The sequence below is a fragment of the Sciurus vulgaris genome, assembly GCF_902686455.1.
Source record: "Sciurus vulgaris genome assembly, chromosome: 1".
Classification (NCBI taxonomy): domain Eukaryota; kingdom Metazoa; phylum Chordata; class Mammalia; order Rodentia; family Sciuridae; genus Sciurus; species Sciurus vulgaris.
This window is the reverse complement of record NC_136461.1, coordinates 58415380-58430326: the sequence shown is the minus strand read 5'-3', so window position 1 is coordinate 58430326 and position 14947 is coordinate 58415380. Positions and strand designations below refer to the sequence as shown.

At 31.6% G+C, this 14947-nt stretch overlaps 1 protein-coding gene across 2 annotated transcripts in view; it reads left to right on the top strand.

The window, feature by feature from the left end:
• ANKRD13C (ankyrin repeat domain 13C) overlaps positions 1–14947 on the top strand; it is a gene marked incomplete at its 5' end in the record, with an annotated part of 81012 nt that overhangs the window by 28736 nt on the left and 37329 nt on the right. Inside the window, 5 exons of one of the 2 annotated variants that reach the window (XM_079119384.1) lie at positions 2199–2303; positions 2881–2966; positions 4396–4441; positions 8701–8767; positions 12257–12401. In XM_079119384.1, coding sequence (XP_078975510.1) covers positions 2199–2303; positions 2881–2966; positions 4396–4441; positions 8701–8767; positions 12257–12401 — 449 coding nt within the window. Of the gene's footprint in view, positions 1–2198; positions 2304–2880; positions 2967–4395; positions 4442–8700; positions 8768–9444; positions 10700–12256; positions 12402–14947 lie in introns of those variants that run through there. The other variant, XM_079119385.1, reaches the window with a different exon arrangement.

Sequence of the window (14947 nt, the reverse complement as noted above, 5' to 3'; positions counted from 1 at the left end):
CTATGTTGTATCATATTTATCTTTCTTTGTGTTTCACATATTATTTTTGCAGTACTAAAATTAAGCATGGCTATCATTTCATTTTACCCCTCATACATTAGCATGTAGAGTAAGGACATTCTTCTTCATAATCATGTTATCACTATTACATGGAAGAACATTAATAATATTGTTATAATATCTCATAGCCATTTTTTATTCAAATTTCTCCAATTGTTCCAAAAATGTCTTTTATAGATGTTTTATATTGAAACAAGATGCTTTGAAGCTCATTCATTGCATTTGATTGCAACACTCTGTTTTGTAGTTTGGACCTATCATTCATTGTTTTTCCCCCTTTTGTGCCTAACATTTCCAAAAATCTTATTCAGTTAACTTGTAGAGTGTTCTTAATCTTGAATTTGCCTGATTATCTTGTAGTGTTATTTAACTTGTATCTACCTTTTCTGTAAATTGAAAATTAGTTCTTAGGGGCCTGTGTAAATTAAATGTTTCTGGAAAGAATACATCACAGGTGATACGATCAACTTTATATTGCATTATGTTAGGACACACCATAATGTTAGATTATTCCACTATGAATGCTACAAAATTTGCCCACTTGTTTGATGAGGATCTCTAGATAATCCACTGTAGAAGAGCAGTTTTCTGATTGTAATTAATAAGTAATCTTAGGGTGATTATCTTATTTTATGGCACATAATTTTTTATTTTGTGGCTTTGGAATTCATAAAGAATCTTTGCCTAAATCAGTTATTACACTGGATGCTCCAATATTAATTTTCCACTTTTGCCATTTATTAAGCTGGCATTACATTATTCTGTAAAGAAAAATTCATCACCTTTTTTATTTGGGGTGCTGGGGATTGAACCCAGGGCTACCAACTGAGCTCTCTCCCCAGCCCAAATTCATCACTTTTTAATTTGTCAGTTATTTTTCTTTCATTGTGCTCTAACTAGCTAGTATTCTTTTTGGTTCTCAGTTTCTCAGATCTGACTAGTGGCTGATCATTCAAGTGGTCTCCTTTTCTTTTGGTATGACTTTATTCTTTAAGAATGGCTGCAATTACTCCAGTAATTTAGATGCAGCATAGTTTATTATTACCCCATGATGGATATTCGTTTTGTTTTTAGTATATTTGCTACTACAAATATTAAAATAAACATTCAATACATATATTCTTACATACTATTATCAGATATTTAAAAACACTTCTGAAATTTCTGTTATTTATTTTATTTTATTCTAATAAAGTTCCCTGTTAGTATAGGTGTTATTTCTATCACTAGGAATAGTGCTAATGTAGTGCCATTCTTCTGAAATTCACCCTTTGCCTACCTATACTACATTGTCATAACATCTTTATTTCCTTTAAAGCATTTTTTAAAATCTCATATTATTTATTTATTAATTTACTTATGACATTCCAACACAGGATATAAACTTTCTGATGATAAGACCTTATACTCCTTCTTCACTATTACTATCTAGAACCTTGTACTTAAAGATTTCATATAGTAGGCACTTGGTAAATACTGATTGAATGAATGAGTGTATGGCTGTACTGTCTAAATTTACTATGAGTCTCAGTTTTAAATGTTTTTTTGCCTGTTAATGCAATTTTTGTTTTTAAAGTTTTTTTCCACTTTTGGAAGGATCTATGCTTAGACTTCTTTTGATTCCTTGGAGAACTTTTCACATTTGTCCTTATGATCATATACCTTTTTGCCCTTTTTTTGGTATTTTTCCAAACTTAAAGAATTATAAAACTTGAAAAAAAATGGTTTATGGAAATGTTACTGATCACTTTTTTTTGAAAGCACATTTTTTTTTTCCTTGAAATAATGAGCTTTGCATTTGACATTATAGACATACAAATCCTCTTTTGGGTCTTATTCTACAGTAGATATTTGGATATATATTATTGAGATTTGTAAATTATTTTAGAGGATGGAAACATTCTCAAAATACTCATGGGGATAATTATTAGGAGACATATACTTCCTTTGTAGAGAGATACTATTTATTTTTAGGTAGTAGAATGGGTGCTTTTGAATCTGGAGATCTGAAGTAATCTGGTATAGTGTGGTATTTTATAGATTTATTTGTATTATTTGGCGTATAAACTTTATGTGATTTTTTATTTAGAGATCTTAAACATTACATGATGTTTGATATTACTATTTTTTTGTTGCAGAATGTGCCCATTTACTTTTGGCTCACAATGCTCCAGTAAAGGTGAAAAATGCTCAGGGATGGAGCCCTCTGGCAGAAGCCATCAGCTATGGAGACAGACAGATGAGTAAGCAATGTGAATTACTGTTGTTGATAAATATTCCAAAAATACAAAGTGATGTATTTGAGATATTTTTCATTTAGTGTAATTTTCCATACTACAAACCTTGCAGTTATCTGTAAAGTTATATGTGAATTATTCATGACTTAGGAACTCGAATATTGAAAAGTATACAAAAAGAATTGAGGAACCATATTTATAAGTATGTTGCTTATAGCTGGGCATGGTGGCACCCACCTGTAATCCCTGCAGTTTGGGAGACTGAAACTGGAGAGTCACAAGTTGGAGGCCAGCAGGGGCAATTTAGTGAAACCCTGTCTCAAAATAAAAACAAAATAAAAAGGGCTGGGCATCTATCCCAGTGTTAGAGTGCCCTTGGTTCAATCCACAGTGTTGTTATTCTGAACAAAAGAATCCTTGAAAGTCACAAAAGCCTCACTGTGGGCAAAAAACCCAGGAGCCCATCTAGTTTCTCTTTAATCTTAACTGGTTAGAAAAATCTATATGTAAAATAAGTCATAGTGTTTTCTAGCCTGGTAAAAATCACTTAAAATTTTTTTTTTTTTTTTTAATTTCAAATTAGTTACAGCTCTTTTAAGGAAGCTTAAGCAGCAATCCAGGGAAAGTGTTGAAGAAAAACGACCTCGATTATTAAAAGCCCTGAAAGAGGTAAGCTATATTTCTTTGCTGCTTTTGCACCTCAAGAGTAATCAAAAGGGTGATTTTAAGCATTTTTAATATAATCTAAATTTTTACTGTTGGTTAAAGATTAATAAATGGTAAGAATCATGTTCAAATTAAGCAGTAATTGGAATAATAAAATATTGTGAATTGTAAGTGTAATCTAAGAAGCACCATTTTCTTTGAATTAGGAAAATAAATATTTATTACTTTTCAGTAAATTAGATAAGTAAGCAAAAAGGAAGTGCATCATAATTAATGGCAATAATTATGCTTTGTGCTTTGGATTAGATGATTCTAAAATAGCTGAAGATGCTGCCGGTAGAAGGAGCAGTATGCCTTTTATTTATGTAACAAAAATTCTTTTTGTCCGTCCTGCTTCAGAGTGATAGCAGTTGGTTGTGCTGGCACAGAAAAAGGATATATTTGTTTTCTGTTTTTGTTTTCTTCCTTTGTATTTTTGATGTCTGACAGAACTGTAGGACATACACCTGTCATGATGATGTGATAATAGTTTGTCTTCTCTTATGGGGTGCTAATTTTTTTCTTTTTTTTTTTTTGAGATTTGAAGAGATAAAGAGTCAGAAAAAATATACTTAGGTTGCAATAATATATACTATTAGATAAACTTCTTTCGTTGTTTGAAATAGGAAGGCCTAACTTGCCAGTGTTGCTATATTTGCAGTACTTATATTCGGACTGTATACATTTTTTTTTTTTTAGTAGTCAATGGATCTTTTTATTTTATTTTTTTTATATGTGGTGCTAAGTATTGAACCCAGGGCCTCACATATACCAGGCAAGTGCTCTACCACTGAGCCACAACTCTAGCCTCTGTATACATTTTTTGAGAATATTTGATTTTAATAGTTTCCTTAATACTTATAATCTCTTTGCTGTCTAGCTTTTAGTTTGAGAAATAAGGTTTTCTCCATAGAAATAGTTTTCTTTATAGGTTTCATATGATTAACATTTTCAGATTTAGTAAATTTATCACTTCATACAAAAAACTTTTCTGTTGCAATGGATCATTATTTTAGACCATCATGAAGCAGTACAAATAGTCATTTTGATGGTTATTTCTGAAGTTAGTCTTAAAGATAATGCCTATTATTATTGTTATTTTGGTTATGCTCACAAGTGTAATATTTAATCATACAAATTTAAATGTGATAAAATAGTTCTCTGAAATGTATAGTAGTATATATATTATTTTGTAATTGAGTAGTGTGTGCTATTATGCTTTAATAATCATATTTTGATTTTTTTTGTTCTTTCTCAAACTTTATTGAAATTTTTTATTATTTTCTATTTTCATAGATTTATAATGGTAATAGATTACTTTAAAGCAAAATATTAAGCAGGTATAAGGACTTAAATAAGGTGCATTTGGTAATTGTTCATATTTCATTTGCAGCTAGGTGACTTTTATCTAGAACTTCACTGGGATTTTCAAAGCTGGGGTAAGAATGTGCTATGTTGTACTATAAAATATTTGTACAGAGATTCAAGTGAAAAAATAATTATTATACAAATGTTATCACAACAAATTTGATACTTGTTCTGATGAAAATCATTTTTCATGACATTGAAAATAATAATTAAAAGTTCTGTGGCAATAATTATCCCATTGTGATCAGCAGCTTTCATAGTTCTTGTTTTTAAGGTTGAAAACTTATTTTAAAATTTTTTAAAAATAAAAGATAGGGTTAAAAATTAGAGTAATTTAATGTAAAGAATTTTCATTTAATGCAAGGAATTTTTTAAAATGTAGTCCATGAAGATTTGGGATTAATAAGCTGTGTCTGTATGTGTTTTTAAAAGCATCTGAATTAACTGTTTTTTTTTTTTGCGGTGCTGAGAATTGAACCCAGGGCCTTGTGCATGCAAAGCAAGCAGTCTACCAACTGAGCTATATCTCCAGCCCTCAATTAACTTTTATGCTATAAAATTATTTGACTGCTCAGTGATGTTCATCTCCCAAATAATCATAGAAATAAACCATATATTGGCAAATATATGAAGAATATTCCATTTTATATAATTTTGGATGTTATATAATATCTGTGTATATGTATGTTAATTATTATTATTATTATTTTACAGTATTGGGGATTAAATCCAGTGACACACTATTACTGAACTACACCCCCAGCCCTTTTTATTATGTTTTATTTGAGATAGAATCTTAAGTTGTTGAGGCTAGCCTTGAACTTGGGATCTTCCTGCCTGAGCCTTAGGAGTATCTGAGTTTACAGTATGTGTGCCCTGCTCATGAAAAAGTAAATGTAGCCATAAATCTGAAGATCCAAGTTAGATTGATGTAAAGCCTGAATTTTTCTCATCTGTAGAAATTCAAGTCTTGCCAGTGATCCTAAATTGTCTCTTGAATATGTTGACGCCTTTAATTTTCTTCATGATTGTTAATTGTTTGAGTTCTAAAATTGTCAGTTACTGAATAAAATTCATAAAAATTTTGTCACATGTGTCAGTAATATGAAGAGATATAAATACATGTAATCACTTCTGCTTTATATTTTTTTAGTTATTAAAATGTATTATAAATGTTGCATAGACAAATTTATGACCTAACCACTGAGTTACTTGTAAAAAGTATTTCATCTTTGAGAACTTGATTTTGACATATGAAAGTCAGCACATCTGTTTCATTGCTGAAAAGGATTTTAAGCTGGACGTGGTGGCTCACACTGGTAATCCCAAACCCTCAGGCAACTGAGGCAGAAGGATTGCAAGTTTGTGACCCACCTCAATAATTTAGTGAGACCTTAAGCAACCTAGCAAGACCCTGTCTCAGAATTTAAAATTAAAAAGGGCTGAGGGTGAAGCTTAGTGGTAGGGTACCACATCTCAGATAGAACATTAATTTCCAGGATATATGAAGAACTCAAAAAACTTAACACCAAAAAAACAAATAACCCAGTCAATAAATGGGGCTAAGGAACTAAACAGACACTTCACAGAAGAAGAAATACAATTGATCAACAAATGTATGAAAAAATGTCCAAGATCTTTAGCAATTAGAGAAATGCAAATCAAAACTATTCTAAGATTTCATCTCACTCCAGTCAGAATGACAGTTGCCAAGAATACAAACAACAGTATGTTGACGAGGATGTGGGGGAAAAGGTACAGTCATACATTGCTGGTGGGATTGCAAATTGGTACAACCACAATAGCTAAACTATGGCACCAACTTAGGTGCCCTTCAGTAGATGAATGGATAAAAAAATATGGTATATATAAATTTATGTGTATATATGTATATATGTATGTAGATACATGTATATATATGTAGTTACATACATATATATATCACATGCATATATGTATATGATAGAATATTACTCAGCCTTAAAGAAGAATGAAATTATGGTATTTGCCGGTAAATGGATATAGTTGGAGAATATCATGCTAAGTGAAATAAACCAATCCCAAAAAACCAAAAGCCAAATGTTTTCTCTGATATGTGGATGCTAATTCACAATGAGGGGGAGACTAGGGAAGAATAAGAGTTACTTTAGATTAGGCAGAGCATAGTGAAGGGAGGGAAGAGGGTATGAGGGAAGGATAGTAGAATGAATCATACGTTATTACCCTATGTACTTTTATAACTGTATGACCAGTGGTACTATACATCATGTATATCAGAAGAATGAGAAATAATACTCCATTATATATGATGTATTAAAGTGCATTCTACTGTCATGTGTGACTAATTAAAATATTTTTTAAAAAATTTAAAAACAAAGATGACGGGGAAGAAAAGGGATTTTAGTTGTTTAAAGTCAAAATTGTACCTGATAATTAAGATATCATATGTAGTTCTAAAAACTAAACCTATTGTCACCTATTTAGCTTAGACAGTTTAAATTAAAAACCAGTAGGTAATCTGTTATTAGATTTGATGTTCAAGCTTTTTTATGGACTTTCAGAATATTTCTTCCCTTTTTCAAAACCTATATTCTCTCTCTCTCTCTCTCTCTCTCTCTGTGTGTGTGTGTGTGTGTGTGTGTGTGTGTGTAAGGGTTACATAGGGAGAGCTAAGAAATATTGAAATCTGGGTAAATTCAATTTTGAGATAGTAGAGCACACGTTACTTTTTTTTTCTGTTGATATTACACTCATTTTTTGGAGAAACTAGCCCGGGATTTAATCTCAAGTCTGAAGACAAATGAACTATTCCAGTCTGAGTTTTTAGATATAGAAAAACTTGGGAGTCAGTACTGGTTTCTAAGTATTTGGCTTGGCATGATACCACATGTGTTTTCTGAGCTTCAATTTCTTCTTCTTTTTTAAAAAATTTGTTCTAATTAGTTATACATGACAGTAGAATGCATTTATTCACTTTGATAAATCACATATAAATGGAGTATAATTCATCATTTTTCTGATTGTACATATTGAAGGATCATATCGGTCATGAGTCATTTATGTACATGAAGTAATAACGTCTGTTTCACTCTACAGTCCTTTCTACCCCCGTACCCCTTCTCCTCCCTTCACTCCCCTCTACCTAATCTAAAGTAAATCTGTTCTTCCCTAGTGCCCTGCTCCATAGCGAAGTAGCATCCACATATCAGAGAAAGCGTTCAGCCTTTGATTTTTTTTTTTTTTTTTGAGTTTGGATTATTTTGCTTAGCATAATATTCTCCAACTCCATCCATTTACCAGCAAATGCCATAATTTCATTCTTCTTTAAAGCTGAGTACTATTCCATCATTCATACACACACACACACACACACACACACACACACACACACATACACACACACACATATATGTATATTATAAAGATGTGATATATATATCACATTTTCTTTGCCCATTCATCTGTTGAAGGACACCTAGGTTGGTTTCATACTTTAGCTATTGTGAGCTGAGCTGCTGTTAACTTCCCCATTGCTTATAAACACATACATGTATACATAAACTTGCATGTGCATGTATGTGTGATATTGTTTGAATTTCAAGAATTTTGAACTTCACATTTTTCTTTTTTATTTTTGACATGGTAATTTATTATAGCTTGTGATGCAGATTTAAGTAGAATAGCTTCTATTTCCCAAAAAATAGCCAGTAATAATAAAAAAAATCAGAATAGCTTATGATTAAATATGAGTTATAGAAAACGACTTTGCAGTATAGAAAACTGAAGGTAAATACTATGATTTCCATTTTATAGATGTTGAAATCAATGTACAGTGAATAAATAACCAAGGCACATTTTGGGATTCAAACTTAGATTTAGCTATCTTATTTCAAAGATGTCTATACACATCACTTTCCTGCTATATTTCCAAGTTATATCTAAAGGGACATCTAGGACCCAGATCCCTTTGTTTTAACTATTTGGGTGGTTTAGTTACCATACTTTAGTGTTTATTCATCTATAATACCATGTACCGTGTATCCAAGAGCTGCTTTATATTGACTCTGCTACTCTAGTAGTCTGTGGGAGAGGTGACGGTGTAGTAAAGAATATAGAAATTACAATTAAGTAGTAGCTACTTGATGTTGCTCAAAATTGCTTTGTGTGTTATTTTCATTTTTAAGTGGAAAATGCTATTTTAGAGGAAATGATTATTATTTGGTGAATTGGTGAAATGTTTATATTATATTAGTCTTCTTTTAATTGTAAAGTTTGTAAATGTCTCAGAATTTAGATAGTTACTTTTTACCTTTTGTTTTTAAAAATACAGTGCCTTTACTTTCCCGAATTCTGCCTTCTGATGCATGTAAAATATATAAACAAGGTATTAATATCAGGTAAGGTGACTTGATTTTTTTTTTTGCCTGAGTAAAAGAAAATTGAGATTTAGAGGAAGCTTTTCTTTCTCTAATCATAGCTTACATGTGCTTAATAACTTAAAAATAAATAAAATGCTATAATGTGTTTAAATGTTTTACTCATTTGACACCTATTACAGATAAGGAAGAAAAATCATAAATCTTGACTTTAGCAGCTACTTTTACTCAGCTACAGACTATGCAGTTGACAAACATGAAGACCATGATATAATAGTAGATTTAAGATGGTCACCTCCCTGTTCCTGGATTTATTAAGGAATAAGGGATACCTAAGGAAGACCCAACTCTTATCTTTTTCTCTGTCTCCTTCCTATCTATTTAGCCATCCATACATCTATTTATTCATTTAATTATTTATCTTTCTAGTGAGCATTTCAAGACTGGATTTAATTTTCTTCTTCCTTCATTTTATAACTAAGATTGATGGTCTAGATCTGATTTTTGAATCTCATTTCAGAACTTTACTTTTATCTTTTTATTAATCTTTACCTTAATCATGTAGTCATATTTATAAACTATATATATATAAACTATAATACTAGTGAATATGCCAACTTACATATCTATATATACATATGTATTTATAAATAGAAACATATTTATACATATGAATAATAAAATTTTGTTTATCTACATCTCTGTAGATCTTCAGATTATTAATTTGGATATTTTAGGGGTCTTCATCTAGAAATACTTTGAAGGGATCATTTCATATAAACTTCTTTATAGATGAGAAAGTTCAGAGATGTTAAATGATTTTCTTTAAGGGGATTTTAGAAATAATGACTGAATTTCCTATCATTCATTTTCACTGTGTCACAAATCAGAAATTTTAAAAAATTGACTTCTTGTGAGAAACTTTATTGTGTAATATTTTCAGTTGTGGAAGAGATACCCATTGCTGGAAGTAAATTCTAGGATAATTATCATTAAGCAGTAGAATTTGACATATTTCTGAAGTTTTTGTTTTTAAAAACAACGCCGTCAGGTATTGCTAATTGTCAAAGCACGCATGCACATTATTTTAGAAAAATTGAAAAATTGCAGAATAATATAGAAAATAAAGTAGAATAGGATTTTTATAATGATGTAGTTTTCATTCAGTAGACTTTTTAAAAAATGTTTTTAGCTGTAGATGGACACAATACCTTTATTTTATTTATTTATTTTTATGTGGTGCTGAGGATCAAACTCAGTGTCTCACATGTGCAAGGCAAGGCTGTACCACTGAGCCACAACTCCAGCCCCTCAGTAGACTTTTGTTAGCAGTATATTATAGTTTTGTCAATTAAAACATTGCAACTTCGCCTCATTTCAGTCTTTGTGCTATATAAAGAGAAGGCTTTATTTTCTTTTTTCAGTATTATGTGTCATTTTTCAATCTCTCTCAAGAAGAATATTCTATTCCAATTTTTGCATTTGTTATTCCTGTCTAATTACATAACAAGAATTAAAAATACTTAAAAAGCCAAGGACTAGTTAATAGTTAACAATAAATTGTATGATTTATTAGCTATATGTTAAATAGCTTATTAGGCCATATCAGGGCTATTGCATAAAATGTATTAGTTTTCTTTTTAGTTCAAATTATAGAAACACAGATGAAATAAAAATTGAGTACATTAGCTTAAGTAACTGGGACATTTCTATGACTGACTGTAGGTATTGCTAGATCTAAGATCTCAGATATCACGTCAGTCATGTTTATCTTTTTGCCTCTTTCTGTGCATCTCTTCCCTTACCTTTCCTATCCCCACTCCTAGAAACCCGCTACCATTCTCATCTTGGATGGGCAAAAAGGAAATGGAGGCAGAAGACTGGTCTCTATTTTGTTGTTGTTGTTTTTTAATGTGGAGGAGCATAGAAATCCCTGGTAGCTGAAGATTGGATGTGAAATAATCCACTTATATATAAAATGATCTTTTCCTTTTTGATATTATCAGGAGTTCATATCTTATAGAGATAGGGGGGACGAACTCCCTTTACTGACATTTTTTTTTTCTTCTCTTGGGCCGCATGGATAAGCAGTGACAGGACTTGTTTAATAGTATAGATAGCAGGCTACTGGGAGTGGACCAGGAGCTGGAATTCAGCTATAAAGCAGCAGGGAGACTCTACTTCTATAGAAGTTGGTGAGGTGCTTTTCTTAGAACTTCTTGATTTTGTTCTGAGGGATATAAATGTTTTGTTTGGCTCCTATGGTATATATGTTTTATACCTTGGGTAATCAATACTTTCTTTTTTGCTCTGATTCATCCCTGTTGTCATGGTAAAATTATTAATGTATCACCTTTATTTTAAACGTTATTCTTTTTTTAATAAATTATATGTAACCACAGTTATTCTTTTGATGCAGCATCCTGTCAAAATTTGTTGCATTTTTTTCAACTTTTCCCATGTTGGGAAACCAAGAATTCCCATTCACTTTCCTTTGTCTGTGATAAGAACAGGAAAACCTACAAAATAATGAATTTTTAGAATTGTGTTAGAAATTCAGTAGCCAAGGTGAATCTCTAACAAAGACTTAGAGAAACTTTTTGGCATTATGGTCAACATCTCTTGATAGTTAAGCCAACCAGTTTCTTGGTCTAAAGACTGGTTTGAGCAACTGATCAGCAGGATGAACCATATCTAGTGACCTATAAAGTCTTGTGCAAGATTAAAGCAATTCAGAGTACTTGTAAATTTTTTTTAATTCCAATATTTTTCCTAATTTCAAGAAGTAGTAATTTGTGGAATGTTGTCTGAGACTAGCCCATTGGGCTAGTCCATGCCAGTTTTGAGGTATCAAAGAGCACAAGAACCATACACACGTGTGAATCCATAAGAATTTGGCCCTAAGTGAGCCATGTTTTCCAGGCTGTTCAGATGTGGTCTGGGAAAGAGATTGCTAGTCTGAATCTGGTAAGTCATACAGAAAGGCCAGGCATTTTTATTAGGTTAAAGGATTGATCAAGTTGAAGGATGAAGTAAGGCTTAGATGATTAAGCATAAAATGAGTGTAGACCAAAAGGGCAGTTCTAAATCTAGGAATGTGGTCCATATATTGCTCTACCCATCTTAAATACTCTGCTGAGCTAGTAACATGATTTTAAAGGGATCAAAGAATGTTAGGTCTATTATCCTTTTCTGTCTTCCTTGTGGAAATAACTTGTTGAGGAGCTGCAACAAAGGAAATGGTAGAAAATAAAGGGAAATATTTCGGCAGTGGGCAAACTCTTTTTTCTTGCTGAATTAATGAAGTATATATTCAAAAAATTAAAATGTAGATAAAATGGAATATGCATTTAAGTGGTTTTTGAAAATAAAATATTTTAAATTTAATTTAACCTATAGATTTAGATTGAAATATATTAGCATCTTTGTTTGAGTTTAAAGACACAAAACTTGTATAATTACTAATCAAGTTTTATTTATCAGTTTCTCATCTACCTATATCTTTCACAGGCTTGACACAACTCTCATAGATTTTACTGACATGAAGTGCCAACGAGGGGATTTAAGCTTCATTTTCAATGGGGATGCGGCACCCTCTGAATCTTTTGTAGTATTAGACAATGAACAAAAAGTTTATCAGCGAATACACCATGAGGTGAGCATGTTGTCTTATCAGTGTTTTTTTAAATAGTTAAAAAAATGTATTTAGCTAAGTGTCCATTGTAGTTGTTTTAAAAGTATAAGATATAATTGAGATGATTTATTCCCAAAGCTACTGTTTCCTTACCACTATCCTTTTTCTCCCCCCCATCATCTGGTCTACATATTGACCAATCAATCAAGTCTCTTGGCTCAGAATTTGCTGGTTATCTCCTAGATGAATTAATTCTGACTCTTTTAATTCTTATTTGTAGTTTTCATTTGTTGAACCTTGACTGTTTTAGTATTTATTGTCATACTGCCTTGATTTCTTCTAATGTTCCTGACTTTCTTTATCTCCTTAATATGAATTCCTCTTTTGACTGTTTCTGTATTCTTTTACTCTGTCTCTTTGGCTACCCTTTTCTTTCTCTGTTCCCCCTCAGCATTTCCATACCTTCTGGTATATTATATCTTTATGTTAGTATTTCCTCACAGCCAGCATTTAAAAACCATATGCATCATCTTTATCCTTTGTTCCCTTTTCCTTCTATATTCTAAAAAAGTTTTCCCAGAATCTAGGTCATTGGTAATCATATAGGTATATTTTAAGTAAATATTTTTCTTTTTTGAGGTGTAGAGTGGAGGTGGGGTCACTGGTGTTTTTATTTTGCCTTTTTATTTATTTTTGCTTTCATTGTCATTCACTACATCTGTGGCTCATTTCTCAGTATTTCATAGATGAGACTATTATATTGTCTAATCTATTTACGTGACCTTAATTACTTTGGGGTATGTGTACTATTGAAATAAATAAGCAATCAAGATTTAGAATGGAAGGGAAGAATAAAAAAGGGTATTAAGCAATCAAGATTTAGAATGGAAGGGAAGAATAAAAAAGGTTATTCCTTGCAGAAGAAACAGAATGAGTATAGTCAGTGAAATAGAAAGGAGATCATCTGTCTTCATTGAAAATTTCTCCTATGAAATGAGAAAGGCCTTAAAACGATAAGATAATTTAAGGTCTGCTGCAGTTGGCAACAGAATGTCATAGATTCTTAAGGTATTTTAATCAAAAGTAATTCAGGGTTGGGGAGATAGCTCAGTTGGTAGAGTGCTTGCCTTGCGTGTACAAGGCCCTGGGTTCGATCCCCAGCACCGCAAAAAAAAAAAGTAATTCATGTACATTTTTCTTAGGTACTTTACTTTTCTTCCTCCCTTCCTCAAATATTTATCAAATACCTGATAAAAGGCTAGACGCTGCTAGATGCTATGGATACTAGTATAGTATTAATAGTGTATATCAGTTACTGCCATATATTAAGTACTGATTTATAGAGTACCGGATTATAAGTGCTTTACAACTTTCCTCATTAACTTCTTTCATAACCTGCCAAATAAGGTAATATTCCATTTTTAGTTAAGAAAATTAAGGCTTATGGCATTTAAGTGACAGTTCTAAAGATCACACAACTAACATGCAAGATGAATTGGAAAAGAGAAAGAAATTGAAGGCAGGGAAATTATTTGTGAAGTTTTTACAGTAATTCATTAGAGAGGGTGATATGATACTAGTATGGTATTGTGAATAAATTATGACATCTGTTTTTTAAGATGGCCATTATAGAAATTTCTGATAACTATATGTATTAAGTTAAGAAAAGAGGAGGGGCTGGGCTGTAGGTCAGTGGCAGTGTTTGCCTAGCATGTGGGAAGCACTGGGTTCAATCCTTAGCACCATATAAAAATAAACAAATAGAATAAAAGCATGCTGTCCATCTACAACTACAAAAAAATTTTTATTTATTAAAAAAAGAAGAGGAGAGGAGGAACATGGCTGTGTGTAGTGATGCTGCCTTGAAGAGTGGATGGTGGCAGTACCATTGACACAACTGAACATTTGGAAAAGGAAACAGGCTTAGGATTTTAAAGGATGTACATGTTGAACCCGTTGCTAAAATCACTGTACTTGTTAAAACTCTCTCTTTATTAAATTTCTTGGAAGTATTTGCTATTATTTGGTAATTCAGTTTTTGGGATTTCCATTTTCTTTGGATTTGACCTTGGCCACTTGTTACTCTCTTCCATTTTTCTTGATTTTCCTTTACCTATTTCTTTTTCTCTGCTTACCTTTTAGATATTGATGTACAGACTTTTTCTTGTCCTTATTCCCCAACAATATGGTTAAAAACTATTTATATTGCATTTATATTATTTGAGTAATATGGGAGTATTACAAGTAAAGATGGGAGGATATGCATTGATTATATGCAGACATGCCATTTTTATACAAAACTGGATCCTGCAATGAATTCCCTGTAGCTGCTGAGGGAGTACTGTACTCTCTGTTTATCCTAATATGCATTCATAAATAACATTTCTTCATTAAATGTTGATGAAATGTAGTTAAAGCAGGTATTTTTCAGTGATATGGTTAGGATATCTGATTTATAGAAGAATTCTATTCCAAAAGTTTATTTGAAAATAGAGTAAAATTTGTACATAACAATGTGCTTTGTGGTGTTAATTGCCAAACTGGTATATAAAACTGTAGTTAATTTG